Source organism: Psammomys obesus, unplaced genomic scaffold, assembly GCF_907164565.1.
Source record: "Psammomys obesus unplaced genomic scaffold, mPsaObe1.curated_primary_1811, whole genome shotgun sequence".
NCBI classification, from domain to species: Eukaryota; Metazoa; Chordata; class Mammalia; order Rodentia; family Muridae; genus Psammomys; species Psammomys obesus.
Genome location: NW_026596134.1, coordinates 7,993,381 through 8,017,892, shown reverse-complemented (window position 1 = coordinate 8,017,892; position 24,512 = coordinate 7,993,381). Strand labels below are relative to the sequence as shown.

At 47.0% G+C, this 24,512-nt stretch overlaps 1 protein-coding gene across 1 annotated transcript; it reads left to right on the top strand.

Moving 5' to 3' along the window:
- Positions 1-1,612: 1,612 nt before the first annotated feature.
- Positions 1,613-24,118, top strand: Serpina3 (serpin family A member 3). The gene is made up of 5 exons (XM_055592754.1): positions 1,613-1,678; positions 8,153-8,802; positions 21,604-21,877; positions 22,787-22,931; positions 23,918-24,118. The coding sequence occupies exons 1-5, from the start codon at positions 1,638-1,640 to the stop codon at positions 24,116-24,118; spliced, it is 1,311 nt and encodes a 436-aa protein (XP_055448729.1). The 5' UTR covers positions 1,613-1,637.
- Positions 24,119-24,512: the final 394 nt, after the last annotated feature.

Genomic DNA, 24,512 nt, shown 5'->3' with positions numbered 1-24,512 from the left:
GTTTATTCCTCACTACCCAGCAAGGTCTGTGACTGCCTCTCCTTTACTCTAAGAAATAGCTGGTGACAGTGAAGGCCCAGAATCTGAGGCCTCGCATTATGTACTGGCTTGCAGCCGTGCACAAGGCTCTGGCCAGATCCAGACATCTTGTGGGGTCATCCCAGCCTCTCATGCCTTTCTCTTGCATAATGTCTAGTCTTTCTTGGCAAATTGTGTCTCCCCCTGTTGGCCCAGTCTGTTGGAGATCAAAGAGGAGTCCTATCTCAGGGTCATGTAGGAGACTAAGGTTCAGAATGTTTGAAAGGTCACTTAACAAACAGACACAAAGCAGCCACTGCGCACGGGCCTAGTGGCGGGGGAGCAGCGTGGGGGACCTCTATTGTATGTTACATGTCAATATTGTCTTAGAGCTTTCGAAAAGGTATTGAACTCAGTTGCCACAGGATCCTGGGATGTTCAGAATAGCATCTCAGAGAGATGAACTGAATTGAAGGTTTTTGCCAAAGAGCAACATGGAACTGGCCTTGAAGAAGGAATGATGCTTCAGTAGACAGCAAATTTTGGAACAGGTAGGGGACTTCCAGACAGAGGGACCGGCTGGAGGTGAGCAGAAATTGACAAGGTGTGGCACAAGGGAAAGTACAGAGGCTAGCCAGGAGCTAGCCAGGGGAACGTGGAGGAAAACATGGAAAAAGGAAGTGGCTGTGCTGGCTGCTTGGGAACAAAAGCCTCAGACACATGATCAGATTTTTTTTTCCCTAATGTCTCTCATAAATGACACTACAGTGTGACAATGTCCCTGAACCGTTTTTTGACCTTCATTGGCCCTCTAGGGGTGCTCTCCTTTCTTCTTGAAGGCTCCATCCGTCCCTTACCCACCAGGGAAGCATGGTGCACTCGTTTTTAGCCTCCTGGGACACCTATGCATGCACCCACAGACACCTGTGTTGTATGCTCTCCCATGCACATATACACAAACATAAATAAATGAAACAAATAATTCGATAAATAAGAATACATCTTTCTGGCTCAAGCCTAGGAATTGGGGTGTTAACGGCAAGGGCCCTAAAGCTCTCCCTTCAGACCTGGTTGTAAACATGGTGTTCCCTGGACTTAACAGGCAGAGCTATGCAATCAGCTCACCTTGCCACCCAACCACTCAGACCAAAGGATACCACAACCATCCGCGAAGTGCTGTGCTTCCTTTCTCAGTGCCCATGTCGACTCTTATCGCCATCAGAGAGCTAAGTTCCCAGGGAGGCTTTGGTTCCTGAAATTGCTCCACTAGTCACTTCAAATCGTGTCTCGCTTTGGAAACTGCCTACCCAGCTGTGTAATTGCTCATCCTGCATGCCACTCGCCAAGCCCCGCTTCAAGCTCACACTGACATCTCAAGGACTGAAGGTCATCAGGACCCACCACACAGCTGTGCTGAGCTGTCCCTGAAAGCCAGTGATCTGACCCTGAGTGGAACTATGAACTTAGGACAGTGGGGACATTCTAACTTGAGCATGTGCCCTGACTTTTGAGGCACCTTTTGTGAGGTCTCAGATTAGCATTTGAGACTGCTTGATCTTAAGCAGTTAAGATCAAGTTAAGAGATGTGTTAGAAGAGATAGTAATGCCGTTGACATAGCATGGTGGGGGCTCTGAAGAACATTCAGTGTGACTGGACAAAGTAAGTGTTCCCTCTTACAGGTTTCAGATGGCATGGGGAGATCACACGCCACAGGGTTGGTGAGTAGCCCTGCAGCCGGGTTGCCTGTGGTTCCCCAGACAGGAGGGACAGGCATCTCAGGCTTTAGGTGGTGTGTATCCAGTATGCCAGATGTGTTGCCTGTAGCTCCTGATTGCTGGGTGCCTTGTAAAACTTCCTTTGGGGGGAAAGCGGATTACAGATTCGAAAGCAGACTTTCTAGGTCAGCAGTGGGAATTGCAGGAGAAGCCATGAGAACTAAGAGAGGAAGAACCTATTGTTGGTTAGCACAGTCCAAAAACAAACAAACAAACAAACAAACAAACAAACAAAAAAACCCCTAGCCCAAACCTAAGCTCTTTTTTTCTGAACCTGCCAATTCCATTTGGAGGGAGCAGGGATGAGCAAGAAGCACCAGTTTGGATGATCAGGAGCCCATATATTCCCCCACAGAAAAGAGGGCAAGTCACGGAACCACAGGCAAAAGTGCTCAGTGTAGTGGGGGTGGGGGCGGGCTTGGGTGAGTCAGAAGAGAGGCCAGCCTGGATATATTTGTTGTTTTCCTTGTTGCTGGGTCTCAATTCCAGACAGCAGATACTTGAAAGTAAAGGGTTTTATATGTTGGCTCTTGGCTTCATGGCAGGAAAGTACAGTGGCAGGACCAGTTTAAATCTGTGATAAGTGTGGGTATCATCTTGTTCTATCTGGAGAATCAGGAAACAGAGATCTTAGCAAGAACACTCTCCAGCTATCACCTTCCAGTGCACAGCTTTGGTTAAAAATTGGCCACTGGATTCCCAAAGCACTATCACCACCTGGAGGACAAGAATTGAACCCATCAGAAGTGGCTGCATTGTCAGGGTTCTAGGTTGTCTCCATGGATAGTCCTTGGTTGGAGTATGAGTCTCTGGGAAGTTCCCTGTGTTCAAATTATCTTGTTCTGTTGCTTGGGGAGGGGCATGCATGCAGAAAGGGGAGGAGGGAGGGGCTTATGGGGGGATACAAAATGAATAAAGTGTAATTAATAAAAGTTAAAAAAAATAAATAAAAATAAAAAAGAAAATAAAAAATAGAATTGAACCCACTGAACTTCTGGGGATCACATTCAAACTGTAACATTGGACCAAAACCAAGCAGGGAAGAGTGAAAGATGTAACTGTCTTTTTGTAGTTCAAGCCTGCGGCAATTTTCCTGCCTACCACCCACATTTGCCCCATTGAAATGAAACTGATAGGTGATCTAATGAAGTGATAACTGATGCTCTCACAGGAAAGCCACAGCTCTAATGAAGGGTCTCTTTAACTCATTGAGGAAGACCTCATGATTGTGGGGAGTTGTAACATTGCCTTATAGAGCTAGATTATCTTGGGCTATTATGTAGTTCCCACAGATACCCATTCATTACTGAACGTATTAAGTGAATGGGCTATAAAGTTTCACGTGTCAGGGTTCTCCACAGGAAAAAAAGTTATAGACTGAATCTATATAGCGAGAAAGGACATTTATTAGAAGGGCTTACAGGCTATGGTCCAGGTATTCTAAGCATAGATGTCTACCAACAGCAGGTCTAAGAATCTAGTAGTTGTGCAGTTCATGAGGCTGGGTGTCTCGGCTTGTTTCAGAATCCCGGAATTATGCCCTAATTCCAGTGAAGGAATAAACTTGTCGGCAAGAGCAAGTAAGCAAAGAGAGGGAGCTTTTTTCCTTTGTATCCTTTATACAGGCTGCCAGCAGAAGTGTGATGTATCTTCCTCCTTCAAATTATCTAATTAAGAACAAAATTAAATGATTTCTTGGAGAGATCAGGGTGTACCCAGATGCTTGAGTTTTAGTTGATTCTAGATGTGGTCAAGTTGACAACCAGGAATATCCATTACCAGTCCGTTATTTGTCAACTTGACACGCAATCAGATCTCCAAATGAAAGCAGACGCCAGGTCATAATTATGCCTAACATGGTATAACTATACCACATGTAATTGGAAACCCATTACGTATTTAATCATGTCATAATTATGCCTAACATGATATAACTATCCTTTGTATAGCCACAAACAGTACAAATTATAGAACAGATAGCAATGTCCCTTGTGGAACATTATCTTCGTATCTCAAACATAAGTATATTTTCAACTGATATTCTCTTAATTGATGTTACATTACATGATAAAGAAATTGATGAGAGAAAACACAAATATCTGTACAAATGCATTCTTTCAAACAATGGCACAAACACTCATGTTTATCATAATCCTCATTTCTGCAACTGGTCACATGACCTTAGCTAGTGTTTTCCTCTACTACTCATGCTGCACTTGCCCCACTCTCAGCAGGTCTTGGCTCTTTTCCTGGAGGAGTGACCCAAACTTTCATTCCTGAAGGGTCTGTGTCCTTTGTCATTGTGACTGGATTAGGCTGTTGTAGTTTCCCATTGCCTCTAACACGACATGGTAGCACCCTAACGGATCTCCTGTATTCCAGACATAGTCTTTCTGACCTCCACTGTGGAAATGCAATCCAAAAGTCCCCTTGGTAATCTTGGACAATCACCACTCCTTTCATTGCCTATTTGCTCCAGGGCATCAAAAGGCCAAAGTGGCCGGGAGAAGTCTAAGGTTCCAGTTCAATGGAATGTTTGTTCCGTCTCCTGGCAGGAGCACTCCCTGCTCTGGAACCAAAATTTCTAGGCTATTAGAACTGAAAGTCATGGGAATAGGAAGCAACTTTTTTACTAATGGGTTGCTATAAGTAATATTGAGTGGAACTATTTGGTTTTTACACCTTGAGTCCAGGACCTGTGTATCCTGGATATAAGAGAAACTATATATGTTGGATGCTGATTCAAAGTATGTGTTTTATCTGAAGAACCCTGCCCCAGCCCTCCAGGATGATGCCACTCAATTGTCACTATAGCTGTTTCTTTGAAAGGCCATTCATTCCATCATTTTCCCATAACAGCTGCTTGAGGATGGTAGGGAACATGAAAAGACCAGATAATCTCATGATCATGGGCCCACTGCTGTGCTTTGATGGCTGTGAAGTGAGTTCCCTGGTCAGAAGCAATACTGTGTGGCATACCATGACATAAAGCATTCTGAAAATCTATTTATGGTGATTTTGGCAGACACATTACATGCAGGAAAGGCAAATCCATAACCAGAATATGTATCTGCCCCAGTTGTCCTTTCCGAGGAGGAAGTGGCCCATGTAGTCAATCTGCCTCAGATTGCTGACTTGACTCCCAGGAAAGGGTGCCATGTCTGGGTCTCAGTGTTGGTCTCTGCTGCTGGCATATCTGGCAGCTGTAGCCAGATCAAACTTTCTGAGTCCACAGATAACCCCCATCTCTGTCAGCATGGCCACTTTGTTCATAGAGCCACTGCGTAATGACAGAGATGGCTGGGGAAAGAAGCTGACTGTCCACAGAACAGTTTAAGACTTATTATCTATCCACTTAATTACTGACCTCCTCTTCATCTGAAATGAGTGTTCATCTTAGACATAAGCATCTTCACATCTTTTTCCCATTTAGAGGGATCAATCCACACACTCCTTCCTCAGATATCTTTCTCACCAATTTTTCCAGTCATGCCCCTTCAAGACCCTGATCATCCAGCCAAACAACTGGCTGCAGCCCATGCACCAGTGAGCAATCCCACAACAGAGGTGTTTGAGGGAAGAGAAAGTGAAGTAGAGCAGGGAAAAGAAGAAGGTTTGGCCTTTGCCAGGAAAACTTGATGATGAGTACTGCATGAGGCACGGAGGGAAGGCAAAGGAAACCTGAACTCGGGGGTCTCAGACCACTTGCCAGCAGACTGGCAGAATTTGTCAAGATGAGAGAGAATCTGATAGTCACATATGTCATTTACTGACTATGGAGAATCTTGGTCAAGCTTATATTGCAGCCGAGCCATAGTGCAGATTCCTTTCAGATCTCCTCCACTACCAGACCCAGGCAGCTTCCCTTCAGAAGTCTGATAACCAAGGAGTGGAGAGCAAGTCTCTAGAATATGCCTATTCCTACCATAGGGACAGTTACACAGATACATACAGAGACCTGTCAGCATTGAGACATGTGATTATTAATGTGTGAGTTTCCATAAAGAAAGTGAGGAGTGTGGACATACAGTTGTATTCTTTTTGAAGTGAATTTGAAAGTCTAGAACAAGTGTTACCTGAATCCCTACCTGATGACAAGGGGTCAGGGATTGTGTGCATATCTTTTTGCCTTGACTACTCCTTTATTCCATACCAACCTTCTAACAATTAGAGAAACAAGCCACAACTAGGACATCCGGTGGGCCTTTTGTTTACGACACAGTTAGGCATTTTCCATTCAGGAGGTGGTTCTGCTAGCTAGAGCCTCCAAGTGCTTGTCACCAAAAATCATCCTGTTGGCCCATTTCCAGTCTTATCACAGATCACAGATCATCTGTGCCAGAATTTCCTAAGAGAAAGTAGGAGTTCCTGGGAAATAAATAGGCAGCAGTGTGCACTGGGGAGAGCAACGCACCAGGAAGGCAGCCACTCCGAACATCAGGACTCACCTCATACAGATACTGGCAGCTGGAATATGCACTGCAGGTAATTCCCATGATGTCTTCTCTCTGGGGACAGAGGAAGGAGCCATCCCAGGACTGTGTGGTACTGGCTACGGCCTGAAGTCATAGTTTGAAGAATGGAAAGGAATTGTTCCTGGGGTACTGGGTTGGAATCAGGACATTTCTGCAGTGCATAAAAATCTTCTCTTCAGCCTGTCTCTTTATGGCTATGAAAGATGTAGGTGCTATGGGCTATGCTCCTGGACAGTGAATGATGCCTGCTCTTTCTGACCCTCCACAGGGAGAAAGTAGTGAGCCCTTGCCTAGCCTGAGTGCTGCTGTAGGAGCCTGCAGGAAACAAGACTCTTACAGAGTTCTTCTGTGGAAGGTGGCATGCCTTCGCTGCTCACATCAGAGAGGAGATGCCTTGGGGGGTCAGGAGCCCCCATCCTAAATACCATGGCCAAGAAGAAGGGTTCCACCCTCTGCTAGGGAGGAGAACAAGACAGTAGCCTAGCCAGTGAGCCATATCTCCTTCACAGACTAACTTGTTTTCTGTGCCAATCATTTTGAACTACAATATTACTAAATGCTTTTCTGAAGATATGGTTGCCTCAGCCTGACAGAGGGTGAAGGCAGCTGAAGCTCCTGGCTCCTCTGTAGGCATGGCACTGGCTCAGCTGCTACACCTCCCTCCTCTGCTCTCTCCATTCTCCTCCTACACTCTTCTAGTCTTCTCTCCTCTCCCCTCCATCTTCCACTTTATTCCCTCATCTTATCTTCCTCCTCCCATCTTCTATACTACTGCCCCATTTCCCTTCCACTTTCTCACTCCTTCTTTCTTTGCCCACCTTTTCTTTTCTTCTTCCTAATATTCTTCCTTGCTTCCCCATTCCTTTAGCATCTACTCTCCCCTACAGAGCAGACAGAGGCTAAAGCTGGGTGGCCATGTTCACCATCACACACTTTCAAACATGCTCACCGCTGCAGGGGTATGTGGAGGGGAAAGCCCTCTGCATGTTCCCCACATCTGTTCCCACACCTGAGCTGAGCCAGACACTTTTGCTAGTTACGTACCTGGGCCTCTCAACACCCTGCCCACAGAGGCCTAGATGGTTTGCCACCACAGAGCAAAACGACAGCCAAAATGAAATCTGGTCCAGGTAAAATGAAATCTGGTCCAGGTATCAGAGCCTCAGACAATATTCATTTTTCTTTCCATCCGGAGGCCTCCCAAGCCCGAGGTACAAACCATCATGTGGCATCTTGACAGGAATGAAAGAACCTCTCCCTATTGCTCCTTCTAATGCCTATTCCCAGGGGTACTAGTGCTTAGATGCTGAGCTAGATATTTCCAGAGCTGCCTCTTAGTTGACCTCCACACTCCCAGAAACATGTTCTAGATTTAGCCAACGGCCTTGAGAGTTATTAGACATGTCATCTGGAGGTAAAAGAAAGCCATGAACCACTGAACTGGTCCAAGGTTCTTTTCCTGAGTCCTGACTAGAGGCTGGTAAAGGAGAGCTGGGGCACAAGAGAAAAGAAAGGGAGTTACTTGCATTCTAATGAGGCCTTATGCCAAGCTATTGAGAGAAGATGAGACATTGAGATTACACAAGGCTCGGGCCCACCACCAGGTTCTTTTCTTCTTTACTCTGTGTCCCTCGCATATCCCTTCAATTCTCTGGATACTGCTTCTCTATCACAAAAATAGAAAAATTGGTTACTGCAGTGGTACCAGAGAGAACATGCTATGGTTATGCCATCTGAGTGGCCAGAGCACCTTCCATGGAGGGTTACAGAGGCAGTAAGGATAGCAGAGTAGGGCCACAATGCAGGCCAGGTGGGAGACCTAGGATCTGGTAAGAATACCACCTCGTCCTCCCAGACTCAGAGGATCATTTCTCTTCAAACAGGAGAACAGAGAAGATGGCCTTCCTCATAGCTCTGGGGCTGTTGATGGCTGGGATCTGCCCTGTTGTCCTCTGTTACCCAGATGGCACACTGGGAAGGGACACTGCAGTCCAAGAAGACCAAGACAATGGGACACAAGTAGACAGTCTAACAGTTGCCTACAGAATCACTGACTTTGCCTTCTGCCTCTATAAGGAGCTGGTTTTGAAGAATCCAGGTGAAAATATCGTCTTTTCCCCATTAAGCATCTCTAGTGCCTTTGCCATGCTGTCCCTGGGAGCAAATAGGAACACCCTGGAGGAGATTCTAGAAGGTCTCAAGTTCAATCTCACAGAGACCCCTGAGGCAGATATCCACAGGGGCTTTGGGCACCTCCTACACATGCTCAGCCAGCCAAGGAACCAGGTGCAGATCAGCACAGGCAGCGCCATGTTTATTGAAAAGAACCTGCCAATACAAGCAGAGTTCATTGAGAAGGCAAGGGCTCTGTACCAGGCTGAGGCCTTCAGGACCGACTTCCAGCAGCCTCAAGAGGCCAAAAAGCTCATCAATGACTATGTGAGGAAACAGACCCAGGGGAAGATCAAGGAACTGATCTCAGACCTGGATGAGGAGACATCCATGGTGCTGGTGAATCACATCTCCTTTACAGGTGAGAATGGTCCCTGGCTGGGGAGTGGAGGGAGAGGATGTTGGCTGGGTACATGTGTTAACAGGCTGACCACTGGAAAAAAGATGTCCATGTCCTTGGACACACAGATGCCTAACTTCTTATTACTAACAAGTCTTAATTCTGGGGTGTTTCTGGACAATGGTTGTGGTTTCTGCTATACACTCAACAGAAACCCTGAGCTGTCAATTTAAGAGGGCTGATTTGGGTTCTGATTTAAACTCACTGACTAGCAGAATGCCGTATTTCACACATATGTCCATTCCTACCTGTTGAGAAGAAGCCATGGCTTCTACAGAGACAGGGTCCCTCAGATGGCCCACTGCAGCCTTTTCTAACATGGTCCTATAGAAGGTCTCCATCACTGCCTGAGAGTCTCTGCCCGGAAGGGCTGGGGGCTTCCTATCCTTAAGAAGCCTAACAACACTAATCTTAACAGGGAAAGCACCATGGCCCAGAGCTAATAAAGAGACCCACGGGCAGTTCCTATGCTGGACTTCTCCCCTGAGCCAGTTCTGTAATGAGCTGGACCTGGGCATAGAGAAGCAGGGACTGGCGGAAAAGCCATTAGTGAATGGGAAGTGTCAGGCAGGCAGGGTTCTGTGTTGAGTGTCTGGCAGCTTCATGGAATTTTGCTTTTGTAAAATTACTAGCCAGACAGCCTGAAAGGTCAAACTCCCCAAGGCACATTCCTGGGCCAGGGAGTCTGATGAGCCTCAGGATAGATGAAGACTCAGCTGGAGATGTTCTGAGTAACTATACTGGGGGAAAAACCCAGAGGTCCCACACCCACAGCACTCTGCCTGATGGAGGCCAGTGAGCAAGGTGACAGCTCAGAAATGTGTGTTTGACAGAAGTTATGATATAACAAGACCTGGGATGTACTTGGGATGAATTAGAGATAGCCCAGGGCAGAGGGAGAGAAGGCCTGAAGCTATAAGCAGGAGAAAATCAAGGTGGCCATGGACAGAAAAAGAGGAGGACAGAGGACAGGGGTACAGGATGTCCCCAGAGCTGCTGTGGGCTGGGGATGATGGAAGCAGAGTGCCAGTCTGAAGGATTACACTGTAGGGCATGACTCTCTCAACTCGCCCCAGGACCCAAGCTTCAAGGCTGCTTGGCTGTGAGGTGGGAATGTTTGTTTAGGCTGCTGGATCCTGAGCCCAAGAAACTAGTTCACTGCCAACTCCCATAGTGTGCCCTGATAGTGGAGACATAAACTGGGAATCTGGGATAAGTTAGAGTGAAATATCTGTGATGTGTGGAGATGGCCATTGTCCTTGAGTGAGATGAGGACTCATTACCCACATTTTAGCCCAGACTCTATGGTTTCATGACTGCTCACGATGTGTGTGAACTCGGGTTCTCTTGCTCTTTCCCCTGAAACCTGTCCTACAAGCCATTGCTTTCTAAACTGAGGTTCCTCCTGAGGAAGAAGGGATCTTTGAATCTCCCCAGGCTCCAGTCTCACCACTTTCACTCTCTTACATACTCTACCCTTAGATCCTTGACTGTGTCAGGAGCTCAGGTAGCCAGACTCTGGTTTCGAGGGTCCCGTTTCCAAACCAAAGCTCTAATAGCTTGAACAATTACCTTTTTTCCCTGTTCATCATTGCCACCCCTAAGGGACACTATGGGTAACTAAAGATAGATTTATTTCTGTCACAGCTCAGAAGCTGAACATTGTAGAAGTGGAGGTGGAGTCTTTCCGGTGCTACTACAATCTGATGAATTGTTTCATCTTCAGGCAAATGGAAGATACCTTTTAACCCTGATGACACATTTGAGGCCGACTTCCACTTGGACGAGAAGAAGTCTGTGAAGGTGCCCATGATGAAAGTTAAGGACGTGATCACACCCTACTTCTGGGATGAGGAGCTGTCCTGCTCTGTGGTGGATCTGGAGTACACGGGCAATGCCAGCGCCCTGTTCATCCTCCCTGACCCGGGCAGGATGCAGCATGTGGAAGCCAGCTTGCAACTGAAGACCCTGAATAAATGGAAGGAATCTCTGAAGCCCAGGTGTGTGTCCCAGTGCTGGCCTGGCTTTCCATCCTGCTTTTGCCCAGAAACTCAAAGTCCCTGTACCCAAGAGTCTCACTGGAGCCCATTGTGATGGTGGAGAGTCAGTGGGGGACAGGTTGGAGTTGAATTGAATTTCCCTCTGCTGTTGACAGCCCTTGGTTGTCTTGGTGCCTGAAACTACTGTGGGTTTTCATTGTTGTTCTTGTTGTTCACAAAGAAGAAGAAGAAGAAGAAGAAGCTGAGGTTTTCTCTGTCTCTAACAGGCTGTAAATTAAAAGGAGCCTTGAATGTGTCTCTGGAAGGCAGAAGGGATTTTGCTGAGATATCAGCTTTGAAAATCAGTTCAGCCCTGTGCAGCCATCTCAGCCCCTTATCAGTCATTCATTCATCATTCATGGAATGGTGACCTGAAGACCTACTAGGTGTCAAGCTCTGACTTAGATCTTCAGAGTATATCAGAGACTAAAGCACAAAAATGCTTATCCATATGGGTTTTCTTATGAATTGAAGAAGAGAGAGTGTGGGGATGAAAATACAACTAATCATTATATAAGCTAAAGATAAGAAATGTTAAGAAGAGTGTCCAAGGATGAAGAAAGCTGAAGTATGAAGCAGTGTGCAATTTTAATAAAAGGGTCATTAGGTGCTATCTATGGGCCAGCATGACAGGGGGAAAACTGCATGTTGTGGTTCCAGAAGGAGAGCATTCTCAGCAAAGGAACATCTAGTACCAATTACTGGCCTGTCTGCTGTAAACACTCTCAGGCCCTGATGGATAACTAATGCATTAGAAAGAGCAAAATCAAGTGGTCCATGTACAGATGGAAAGAGGGCTTCTCTTCAGTGAGAGGGCTGTCTGTTGAAGGGTGCCTATCAGATATTAGATGGGTTGACAGGGGCGCAGATTTCAGTGACTTGTTTCTCTTTTTTATTCTCAGGTTGATAGAGGAGCTCCACCTGCCCAAGTTCTCCATGTCCAAAAACTACAACCTGGAGGACACCCTTCCAGAGTTGGGCATCAGGGAAGTCTTCTTCACACAGGCCGGTCTCTCTGGGATCACTGGAGACAAGGAAATGAAAGTCTCTGTGGTAAGCCAAGAAACATTCAAGTGACTCACTTAGGTCCCTGAAGCTGGATGGCAAACACCATGTAGACATGTATGGGATGATAAATGTGTAGGAAAATAGCTGCATTTCTGAAATTTCTCATGCCTGGGAGAGATAAACTATAGCCTAGATACTCCTGCTGAGATCATGCAGCCAGCCCTTCCTCTTCCTCCTGGGCTGAACCAAATCCAGGGTACTATGGTTGGAAAGTACCTGCATTTGGTTTTAGACCACAATGGATACGATCCTGTGCTGCACTGTAGGGACACCCAAAATCCGCTGTAGAGCCACCCACTATCCACTGCAGGGCCAAAGCATGGCCTGCTTCAGATTCTTCACTGCAGAGCTGGGCCAGAATAGTAGCACTAAAGGTAGTACGAGAGAAGGTGCCCTAGGACCTTCATATTACATTCCTAAATGCACAGCCTGGCTATGCCTAAGGTTCTGTTCAGTGCCCACTCAGAGCCCTGGAGTCAAATCTGTACCAACAGGGTGGAGCAATCTGGGGATGTGAAACCACACCCTGTGCATTGCTGTTGTGCATCCCAAAGACTCTAGAGCAGGAGGGATGCTGAAACCTGCACTGGCTGCCAGCACACTGGCTATTCCTTGTGAGCTGTTGGGAGGATGCCTGTGGGGAAATGCCTATCACTGGCTACTCCCATCCTCCAGTTTGTAGTGAGCTTGATTCAGATTCAGGCACTGAGCAGATCCAGGGCATGCCTCATCTCACACCCTGAGTGGACTTGGAAAAACCAAGGGTAAAAGCTCATGGTAGGAACAAATAAATTCACAGGCACTTGAGGTCAGTAGCACTGCTTGTTCCAGTCTTCTTTCCTACCTTCCCTGGTTTCCAATGACTGATGGGTGTCTCTCCCCACAGGTGACCCACCAGGTTATGCTGAATGTGGCTGAGACAGGCACAGAAGCAAGTGCTAGCACAACACTCAAGTACACCTTTCTGTCTGCAAAATTGCAGCCTTCAGTTATAAAATTCAACAGACCATTTTTGTTCATTATCATTGACAGCGAACGTTCGACTATCTACTTTATGGGCAAGGTGACTGACCCAACAAAGGGCTAGAACTTCCCAAGCAATGGGGCTTCTTCCTAGGAGCCACGGATTGAACTTTATATGGGTTTCTCTCTGTATGCATTTTGGCTTCCATGCTGTGATTGGTGGTGGCATGCCTGGTTGGACAGTAACCTTGACTAACTCTCACATGCATAGGAGCCTGTGGGTGTTCAGTGTCAGGCTCCAAGTCCTCTTGGCAGCACTAGCTCATGCTTTGGAATTTTCAATCTGTCTTTATTCTTCATCACTTCTGACTCCCTCTATCTGCCTCTACCCAAAGCCGGGGCCTGACAGATAGGATCAGCTCAGCACTCTTGATGGGACAGTATAAGGTTACAGGTCAACCTATGTGAACCTCAGGCCCAGGACCAAGTAGGAACCTCCTGCCCAGTGTCTGTCTGCAGCATCTGGGAGCATCTGGTACCTAGTTCCTGCCTCACTCTTTCCCTACTCCAGGCTCTGACACCTACTGCCCACATCTGGGACACTTTTGGCGCCCTCACTCCTGCAGCTGTGTAGGTCCTGTTGGTCAAACCACCTCCTTTCCCCCTAGCATTCCTACTTAGAGCAAATGAGCCACTTTCTAAGTTCCCATCTGACCAAATTCCCATGTCAGATGGACACCTCAGCTTCTATCACCCAAAATTGAAGAGGTAGGAGCAAAGGATCAATAAATGTGTACCTGCACATAAAAGTGTCCAGCCTGTGTTCACTCACCTCCTGTTGAAGGGGTATGAGCTCTAGTGACAACAGGGCAAATGGGCCAATTTATAAGAAGATTCATTTAGGAAAAGGACATAATAACTTAGATGACAAAGAGCCTGGTCCTGTGAGACTCTCAAATGACTCAGGGCCCTGTAGAGCTTTGAAGAGGTCTGTCATTGTTCCTGTCCTGGGAATGTAACTCTGTGTGGTTTCTACGCAGGTAAGAGGGCTGGGCAGAGGTGGTAGGGATTTCCTTGAGGGAAGTTTCAGAGAATATCAAGACACATCTGGAGAGAAGAGTGGGTGATTCAGCTCAAGGACTGAGCCACTGTAGTGCTGAGATAGAGGAGGAGAAATGCACAAGGTGTGTGTGGGTTGGAATGCTGAGGGTCCATGGAGAATCCTGTGAACCTGGAAACACAACCAGAGGCAGAGGAGAAGGTGTGCATTCGGGTTGAGACATAGTTGAGTCTTGAGGTTCCTAAGAACACACATTGAAGGTGGACATGTGGTCAGCAGAGAATTGCACACACAAGATTCCCTTCCCCAGTGGGCACTGAGATGCCACCCCAGGAGGACCATGGATTAAGAGGAGAAGGGAGCCATCTATTGAAAGAATTGGCCCAAGTGACTGTTGTGGAGAAGGCTGAGACTGTGAGAGCAAACACAAAACAGTCACAGCATGATGGACTCATCCTCCTCACTTCACTGTGAGACTAAGTTGTCTCTAAAATGTCTGCCATTCATGCTCTCCATTAGTCCTAAGGACGAAGAAGGAAACTGCTCTTCTCACTCATCTGCTGATGCACAATAAATCTCCCCCCAAAGCACAGGCCTTGGTGTTTGCTCCCCACATTCTGTCTATGTGATGTCAGTGATAACTGATGCTATCACAAAAAAAAAGCCACAGCTGCTGCAAAGATTCTTCGTGGCTTGGTAGTGAAGACCTCAGATTATGCAGAGCGAGAATGTGGGAGGCAACTATGTCTTTAATGACCACGAAACATGTCCATCAAGTTGATATTTCAGCCAATACATATTGCAGCCCCCCAAAAATGTAAAAAGGTCGTGAGCAGAATGACTGAGGTGGTGAAGAAGTTTAAGGAGACAAGCAAGTGGAGGGAAGAATCCAGTTCGGAATGAGAAGGGACCATGATTGAGCAGCAAGGGAAAGAGACAAAGCAAGTAGGAAGAAAGACAATCTTGAAAAGGTGTCAGAGAATTTCAGAGTAAGGAGGAAGTGTGAGAGCCTTAGAAAATGGCTGGAGGAATTCCTGCTAGAAGGGTTCCAATAGCACAAGAGGAAAGGGAGGGGTGCAGCAAATGATGCAAGGGCAGAGTCTCAATCTGAGGATGTCCCCCAAAGGAAAGTGACTCCTCCGAAAGATGCTCACTATCACAGTCGGCAGGCTTCCCTTTACACAGGATGTTATGCCAGGGACTGTTAAGAGAGCTGCTGAATGGACCAGTGGGACTTTTGTTCAATACTCTCTAGTTGTTCAGAAAGATAGAGAGACAGCAGGCTCCAGTGATCCAGTGAGACAGAGAGACAAAAGGAGGCAGCTACAAAATGTCACTTAAACAAGAAAAGATGGGCAGGCGAGTGGAGAGAGTTGGGGGATGTCTAGATAAGGCTTCTATTGCTGTGCTGAAACATCATGAACAAAAAGCAAGTTAGAAGGAAATGGTTTCTTGGCCTACACTACCACAGCAATGATCATCACTGAAGGATGTCAGGACAGGAACTCAAACAGGGCAGGATCCTGGAGACAAGAGCTGATGCAGAGGCCATGGAAGGGTGCTCATACTGGCTTGCTACACATGGCATGCTCAGCCTGCTTTGTTATAAAACCCAGGACAACCAGCCCCAGGATGCCACCAGCCACAATGGGTTGGGCCCTATTAATAACTAATTAGAAAAATGCCCTATAAGCCCACAGACCCAACTTATGGAGGTATTTTCTCAATTAACTTTCCTCCTCTTAGATAACTATATTTTGTGTCAAGTTGGCATAAGTCTAGACTGTACGGTGGAGGAGAGAAACAGTTGGAAAGGCCAACTCTAAGTTAAATATGTTGGGAAGCAGGGGCCAGCTGAATCAAGTGATACACACCCAGAAGTGTCAAAAATCAGCACTTCCATTCAGTTAGGATGAATAGGGCCCTTTGAAAGGTGCCCAGTGTTCTCCCCATAGTTTCAGCACCAAATGTAAGCCAGGAAGCAGTGAAGTCATCACACTAGACAACTTACAGAGAAAGTTCTCTTTCTCTCTCTCTTGCAGAGAGAATTATGTAGAGAGAAGAATTAAGATGGCAGGGAAGAAAACAGACTTTATATGACAGCAGGGTAGGAGCTTTGAGATGATTCAGGATGTCTGCACTAAAGAAGAGCTGGGTGCCTTGCCTGAAGTAGCTGGTATTTGTGTGACTATTAGGGTGCCTCCTAGAAAAAAAAAAGTGTGCCATAGCTGATTTTTTTTTTCTGGTACACAGAGACACACCTTTAGGCTTTGTTTAGCCAGACAAAATGCTACTTGGTGGAACCAGAACTCCTATTTTGAGGACAGCATCTTTGGATTTAACACCTGCCTGCTGACATGGAACACAGAGATCTCATCCTAAAGGGAATAAGAGACAGTTTATTCTGGAGCCATTTTAAGTAACAATGGTGAGAGAATACAAATTTAAGTTATTCAAATTCACTGTTCCAATTTAGAAGCCATTTCACAGAAAGCTTATACCTTTATAAAACAAAGAAAGGAATCAGAGGGAACAGGAACTCCATAAGAAGAACAAAGCTAAAAAATCTAGACCCGGGGGCAGGGCTGCAGAGACTGATGCATCAGCCAAAGACAATGCACGAAGAGAACCATGACCTCCTGCTCAGATGTAGCCCATAAGCAGCTCAGTCTACAAAGTGAGTTCCCTAGTAAGGGGAGCAGGGGCAGTCACTGAAATGAACTCAGTTGCCGCTCTTTGATCACTTCCCCCTGGCAGGGTGGCCGAGGACTACAATTGGGGTACAAAGTAAATATGTTTTTAAAAACAATAAAATAAAAAAAATTTTAATGAGGAAAAAAACCTTCCTGGGTGGAAACATCAGAGAGATAGGTACATCAAGATGGGAGAAGCTTCTCTGTAGGCTCAAAGTGCCTGCTGGCATTCTTAGATTTTGAATTGAAGCTAAATTGCATGTTAATTTAACAGATTCTATTGTCACAAAATATTAGTTCTGACAGAGGGAGAGAAAACATGGATGTTCCATAGAGGCAGAGTTTAGCCCATGGTAAGGTGATTAGCCTCTGGATGGAGCTGCAATGCTCCATTCTTGCGACAGCTCTGACATTCTCATCAGCCAGTCAGTGTCTGCAACCCGGATTCCTTTCAGATTTTCTCCACTGCCAGAGCCGGGCAGCTTCCCTTCAGAAGCTGATAACCAAGGAGAGGAGAGCAAGTGTCTAGAATATGCCCATTCCTGCCTGAGAGGACAGTTTATAGATGCAGACAAAGACCTGTCAGCATTGAGACATGTGATTATTAATGTGTAAATTTCCATAAAGAAACTGGGGAGCGTGAATTTAGAGTTGTATTATTTTTTAAATGACTTGGAAAGTACAGGACAAATGTTAGCAGCATTCCTACCTGGTGACATAAGGGTCAAAGATTGTGCCCTATCTTTCTGCCTTGACTATTGCCCTGTTCCACAGTGACAAGAAGCCACAACCAGGTCATGCAGTGGGCTTGTTGTTTAAAACAGTCAGGAGCTCTTCCCAGGGTAATGTGTTGGAATCAGGGGACATTTCTGCGGTGCATAAGAATTTTCTTTTCCGTCTGGTTCTTCTGGAGGAGCCAGCAGGAGGCAGAACTTCTACAGAGTCTGTCAGGGAGGTGGCATGTCTGTCATGCTCACATCACAGAGGAGATGCCTCTCTAGTGATCTGGGACTCCATTTACCTTATGGCTCAAGGACCTCACTTCTCTCCTAAATACCAAAGCCGAGAAGAAGGGCTCCACCTTCTCGTAGGGAGGAGAACAGGACAACAGTTCATTCACTGAGCCAGGTCTTCTCCTTCACAGACCAGCCTGTCTTCTGTGTAAATAATTTTGAACTACAATATTATGGAATGCTTTTTCAAAAGTGTGGTTGCATCAGCCTGACAGACGGTGAAGGCAGCTGAAGCTCCTGGCTCCTCTGCAGGCATGACACTGCCCCAGGCCCATGTGGACCAGCTCATACACCTCCCTTTCCCACTCCCTCCATTCTCCTCCTATACTCTTCTAATCTTTTATCCTCTCACCTCCATCTTCCACTTTACTCCCTCACCTTATCTGCCTCCCTCCCACTTCCTATCACCCTGCCCCCTCTTCCTTCTACTTTCTCACTCTTCCTTCTTCCTTTACCAATATTGTCCCCTCACTTCTCTATTCTTCCTCACCTTCCTATTCCTCTAGCATCTACTTTTCTCTTTGATCTCCCCTACAGAGCTGGGTAGCCATGTTTATCACCATCACATGCTTTCAACTCTGGTCACCACCAAAAGTGTTGGGCATGATTTCTGGACATTCCCTAAAACCACCCACAATGCCCATAATATGCCAGAGACTTACCAATAATGTAAAATGGGCCACTCAAATGGTTGCTCATAGGCACACCCATTTGCTGGCTACTCCAGAGCCATCCTCAAAGCCAAAGTAAATTCTTGTCCAGGTAGTGGAGACTCAGACAACATTCAATTTCTTTCCATCAGGAGGCCTTCCTAGCCTAAGGTACAAACCACCATGTGGCATGCTGGCAGAGATGAAAGAACCTCTTCCTATTAGTCCTTCTAATACCTGTTCTCAGCACCACCAGTGCTTGGACGCTGAGTCGGTTGTCTCCAGTGCTTCCTCTCAATTGACCTCCACACTCCCAGAAACATGCTGTAGATTCAAACAACAGCCTTGAGCTTTCTTAAACATGTCATCTGGAGGTTGGGAGAAAGGCATGAGTCACCAAACTGATCCAAGTTTCCTTTTCTGTGCCTTAAAAAGAGATTGAGGTGTTTGGAGAACAAGTACAAAGGAAGAGGGTTGACTTCCTTCTAATGAGGCCTCACGCCAAGTCAGAAAAAGGAAAACATATCACACAAGGCTTGTGCCCATCCCCAGGTTCTTCTCTTCTTTACTCTGTGACCTTGGCATATCTCTTCTACTTTCTGCATCTAGGTTCTCTGTTAGAGAATTGGCTACTGCAACAGCACGTCCTACTGTGGTAATAGGGAGAATATAATATGGCACTGCCATATGAGTGACAGAGTACATCTCAGGGATGGTCACAAAGGCAGCAAGGGGCAGCAGATCAGAGGCACAATGCAGGCCAGGTGGGAGAACTAAGAGACGGTCATGGCAATACCTTGCCCTCACAGACACAGAGGGTCTTTTCTTTGCAATCAAGAGCACAAGTAATGGCTGGGATCCTGCCTGCTGTCCTTTGCTGCCCAGAAGGCACAATGGAAAGGGACACTGCAATCCAGGGAAGACCAAGACAATGAGACACAAGTAGATCATCTAACATTGGTCTCCATCAACACTGACTTTGCCTTCAGACTCTACAAGGAGCTGGTTTTGAAGAATCCAGATGATAATGTCATCTTCTCCCCATTAAGCATCTTAGAGGCTTTGGCAGTCCTGTTCCTGGGAACAAACAGCAACACCATGGAAGAGATTCTAGAAGGTCTCAAGTTCAGTCTCACAGAGACCCCTGAGGCAGACATCCACCGGGGCTTTGGGCACCTCCTACACATGCTCAGCCAGCCAGGGGACCAGGTGCAGATCAGCACAGGCAGCGCCATGTTTATTGAAAAGAGCATATCCTAGCAGAGTTCAAGGAGAAGGCAAGGGTTCTATACCAGGCCAAAGTCTCCATGACAGAATTCCAGCAGCCTCAAGAGGCCAAAAAGCTCATCAATGACTACGTAAGGAAACAGACCCAGGGGAAGATCAAGGAACTGATCTCAGCCCTGTATGAGGGGAAATCCATGGTGCTAGTCAGTTACATGTACTCTAAAGTTGAGAGTGTCACAGGTTGGGGAGTGGAAGGAAAGGACGTTGGCTGGGTAACTTGTGTCCTAATGCTGAGCACTGGAAGTAAGGTAACATCAGTCTTGGAGACATGGGTACCTAACTTCTTATTGCCCACAGTCCTTAATTCTTCTCTAAGAATTTTTAGATATAGATGTAATTCCTGTTACATTCCCAACAGAACCACTGAGCTGTATGTCTAATAGAGCTAATTTTTCTGAGATTTAAACCATCTTACTCACAGAATGCCATATCTTCCACTACCCCACCTACCTGAGTGGGCATATGCCATGGCTACTCTCTACAGAAACAGGGTTTATCAATACCCCCTTCAGGCATTTCTAATGTGCTCCTATCCCTGATGGAGGGCTTCTGTCTCCAGGCAGGCTGGGAATTTTTGCCCTAAGAGGCCTGGCTACCCCAATTTTATAGGTGAATATACCATAGCCCACAGCTAATGAACAGCCCTGCAGACAGTTCCTATGGAGGACCTCTCTCCTGAGCCTTCTCTGTAATGAGCTGATCCTGGGTATAGAGAAGCAGGGATGAAGAAAAAGCCATTAGTGAGAGAGAATTGTTAGCAAGGTGAGGTTATGTGCTTAGGGTTTGGCTGCTTCATGGCATTTTGCTTTCGTAACACAACCAGCCTGGCAGCCTCCATGGATCACAGTATACAAGACTCACCCCTGGGTCAGAAAGTTGGGTGAGGAAGAAGGGGAGCCAGAGTGTTGGGAGACTGAGAATTGCAATGGGTAATGGTTAGTGGGGGGCATTATGAGCCCACCCACAAAACACCCATCCTGATAAGTGGGGAGCAAGGTGACAGCCTACAAAAGTGGCAGGAGCGAGGAAACAGATCTTGGCTTAGAATACTCCAGAACAGAAGGACAGGCTCTGAGACTACAGACAGAAAAAGAACTGGCTGTGGACAGAAGATGAGGACAGGAGGACATATATCCCTAGAAGACAGAAGAAGCAGAGTTACAGCCTACAGGACTGGGCCGCAGGGCAGGGCTCTCTCTAATGGAGCCAGGACCCAAGCTCCAAAGCTGCTTGGCTCTGAGGTGGGAACATATGTCTAGGCTGCTGGATCCTGGGCCCAAGAAACTGTCACAGTACTTAGTTCCCCAGGGTGCATTTAAGGTGATCACATGAACTCAGAATCCAGGGCAAGTCTGAGCAGGACATCTGGGATTCATGGAGGTGGACATAAAGCCCAATTGTGAGACTCCTTACCCATGTCTTACTTAGCCCACTGTGTATGGAATCCTGGATATCCAAGTCTGAGAAGTTGCAGCTCCCATGAGCTTCACTCTAAGCCCACTGTTGGCTCTGACTCTGCCTTCCATTAAAGTGGTTCATACTGAGGAGCACCATCAATGGAGCATTTTGTGAGAGGACTCAGTCTCTTCCTCTTTCCCTGAAAACATGTCCCACAAGCCATTAGCTTCTACACATGGTTCCCCCTAAGGAACAAAGGATACACAACTCACCCAGGCTCCAAGCTCACCATCTTCACCCTCATCTCCCTCTTACACAACCACCCTCAGTTCCTTAACTGCTTTGCAGGAGCTCAAGTATCCAGGCTGTGGTTTAGGAATTACCCTTTCCAAATGTAGACTGTGGATCACTTCTCACTCATAGATCTGCATCTACCAGTGTTTTCTTAATGGAGATTATGCAACCCCTGAGGGACACTGTGTTGTTGATTATGGATTGATTGCAGTCATACCACAGAAGTAGGCCACAAATGAGGAAGAGGTGGGATATTTTCTGGTGCTATTACAGTCTGATGGCCTGTTTCACATTTAGGAAAATGGGAGATGCTTTTTGACCCTCGTGACACATTTGAGTCAAAGTTCCACTTGGATGAGAAGAGGTCTGTGAAGGGGCCCATGATGAAAATCAAGAGCCTGACCACACCCTACTTCCGGGATGAGGAGCTGTCCTGCTCTGTGGTGGAGCTGGAGTACACAGGCAGCGCCAGCGTCCTGTTCATCCTCCCTGACCAGGGCAAGATGCAGCAGGTGGAGGCCAGCTTGCGACCAGAGACCCTGAGGAAGTGGAAGGACTCCCTGAAGCACAGGTGTGGGTCCACAGGATGCAGAGCTGGCCTGCCTCCCCACTCTGCTGTGGGACTGAGGCCCATTAGTACCCAGAGTCTTACTAGTACCCAGTATAATGGTGGAGAGTCAGCAGGGGACAGGGGATAGGACTTTGAGTTGAATTTCCCTCTTATGACTTCCTATTTTGGGGCCTGATTTTACTGTCATTTTTGTTGCTCAGAAAATGAGATCTGGCAGACCAGGAGCTGAGGTTGCCTCTGTCTCTACCAGGCTGTAAATTACAAGGTTCTTGAAGGAGTCTTTGAAAGGCAGAGACATAGTGGATGAGGTAACAGCTCTGTAATCAGCTCAGCCCACCAAACACTCATTCAAATCATCAGTTGTGAAATAATGACTTGAATAGCTACTGTGTGCCAAGTTCTGACTTAGACCCTGGGCATATCAGAGACTGAGGCACAACCTTACTGTTGCAGGCTCATCTCATAACTGAGGCAGAGAGAGTGTGCGAATAAAAATACAATCAATTATCATTTAATAAGTTAAAATGTTAGAAGGGTGAGGTCAAGAAGGGGAGTATAGGGTAAGGAAAGCTGGAGTATGATGCAGTGTATGTTTAAAATAGAAGGGTCATTAGCTGATGTTTTCGGGTAACCAAGACAGGGAAAAGACTGCATGTTGTGGGTCTAGGAGGAGAGAATTCTCAGCACAGGAACAGCGAGTACCAATCACTAGCCTGTCTGCTGTAAACACTCTCAGGAACTGATGGATAACTAATGTATTAGAAAATGCAAAATCAAGTGATCTATCTACAGATGGCAAGAGCACTTCTCTCCAGTGAGAGGGCTGTCTGCTGAAGGGTGCCCATCAGACATAAGTTGAAGGGGGCGCAGAAACAAGTCCAGTGACTTGTTTCTCTTTTTTATTCTCAGGATGACAGAGGAGCTCCACCTGCCCAAGCTCTCCATATCCAAAAATTACAGCCTGGAGGACATCCTTCCACACCTGGACATCAGGGAAGTCTTCTCCACACAGGCTGATCTCTCTGGGATCACTAGAGACATGAGGGTCTCTCAGGTGAGCCAGGAAGTGCTTCACGAATACACTTTGGGTCCTGAATGTGGATGGTGAAGGCCATGTGGGCATGTGTGGAATAGTGAATGTGCGGGAAACACCTGCATTTCTGAGATTTCTCATGCCTGGGAGAGATAAATTACAGCCCAGGCACTCCTGCTGAGATCATGCAGCCAGCCCCTCCACTACCCCCTGGACTAAGCCAAACCCAGGATGACATGATGTGGAAGTACCTGTGCTTGCGTTTAGATCACCATGAGTACCGCCCTGTGCTGCACTATGGCCCACCCACAGTCCGCTGCAGGCCCACCCACAATCCACTGCAGGCCCACCCACAGTCCACTGCAGAGCCAAGGCACATCCAGCCTCAGCTTCTTCACAGCAGAGCTGGGCCAACATGTCTTAGCAAATACACAAAATAGTAGCAGTAAAGGTGTTAACAAATGATCTAGGGCAGTTCGGAGGAAAAGCCTAAGAATAGGCGAGAAGGTGCCTTAGGATCCTCATACTACATTCCTAGATGTACAGCCTGGCAGTGCCTAATATTCTGTCCAGTGTCCACTCAGATCCTGGGCTCACAACTGTACCAGCAGGGCATGGCAGTCTGGGGATGTGAACCACGCCCTGGGCATTGCTGTTGTGCATCCCAAGGAGGCTGGAGCAGCAGGGATGCTGAAACCTGCCCTGGCTGCCAGCACACTGCTGCTCCTTCATGGATGTTGGAGGATGCCTGTGGGGGAATGCCTGTCATTGCCTACTCCCATCCTCCAGTTTGTAGTGGGCTTGAGGGCAACACAGATTCAGGCACTGAGCAGACCCAGGGCATGACTCATCTCACACCCTGAGCAGACTAGGGAAGAACCAGGGTTAGAGCTCATGGTAGGAACAGATAAATTCACCAGCACATGAGGCCAGAAGTCCCTGCTTGCTCCAGGCTTCTGTCCTGCCCTCCCTGTTCTCCAGTGAGTGATGTGTGTCTCTCCTCACAGGTGGTCCACAAGGCTGTGCTAGACGTGGCTGAGACAGGCACAGAAGCAGCTGCTGCCACAGGAGTCAAAATAATTCCTTGTTGTGCAAAATATATAACCATGACTATGCGTTTCAACAGGCCATTCCTGATGGTTCTCTGTCACACGAATAGTCAGATTACCCTCTTTATGTCAAAAGTCGCCAACCCCAAGTGTGCCTAGAGCTCCCCAAGTTGTGAGGCTTCTTCCCAGGATCCCAGGAGGAAGCCTGCATGTGGCTCTCTGTGTGCATCCTGGCACTCTTGCTCTGATTGGCTAGTGTATATCTTGCTTGGACAGCAACAGAGACTATCTCTGTGACTCCCACAAGCCTGGGAGCCTTCAGACTGTCACCATCAGCCTCTCAGGCCTCCTGGGAGCACCTGCTCATGTTTCTGAACCCGGAACATGTCTTTATTCTTCTGCCCTGCTGCTGCCACTTTGTGTTCCTATGCCCTAAACCTAGGCACTGAAAGTAGGTCTAGTCCCAGTATAGGCTCTGGGCTCATCTGCCTTCAGCTTCCATAGTCTTGATGGGACCATGCAAGCTTATAGGCCAAATCATGAGGACCAGACA

Excerpts from the sequence above, each read along its gene's own strand:
- Serpina3 (XM_055592754.1), top strand. The coding sequence starts at position 1,638 with ATGGTGGGGGCTCTGAAGAACATTCAGTGTGACTGGACAAA. Across the intron at positions 8,803-21,603 it reads GAATCACATCTCCTTTACAG|GAAAATGGGAGATGCTTTTT; the intron begins GTGAGAATGGTC and ends TTTCACATTTAG. Across the intron at positions 22,932-23,917 it reads GAGACATGAGGGTCTCTCAG|GTGGTCCACAAGGCTGTGCT; the intron begins GTGAGCCAGGAA and ends CTCTCCTCACAG.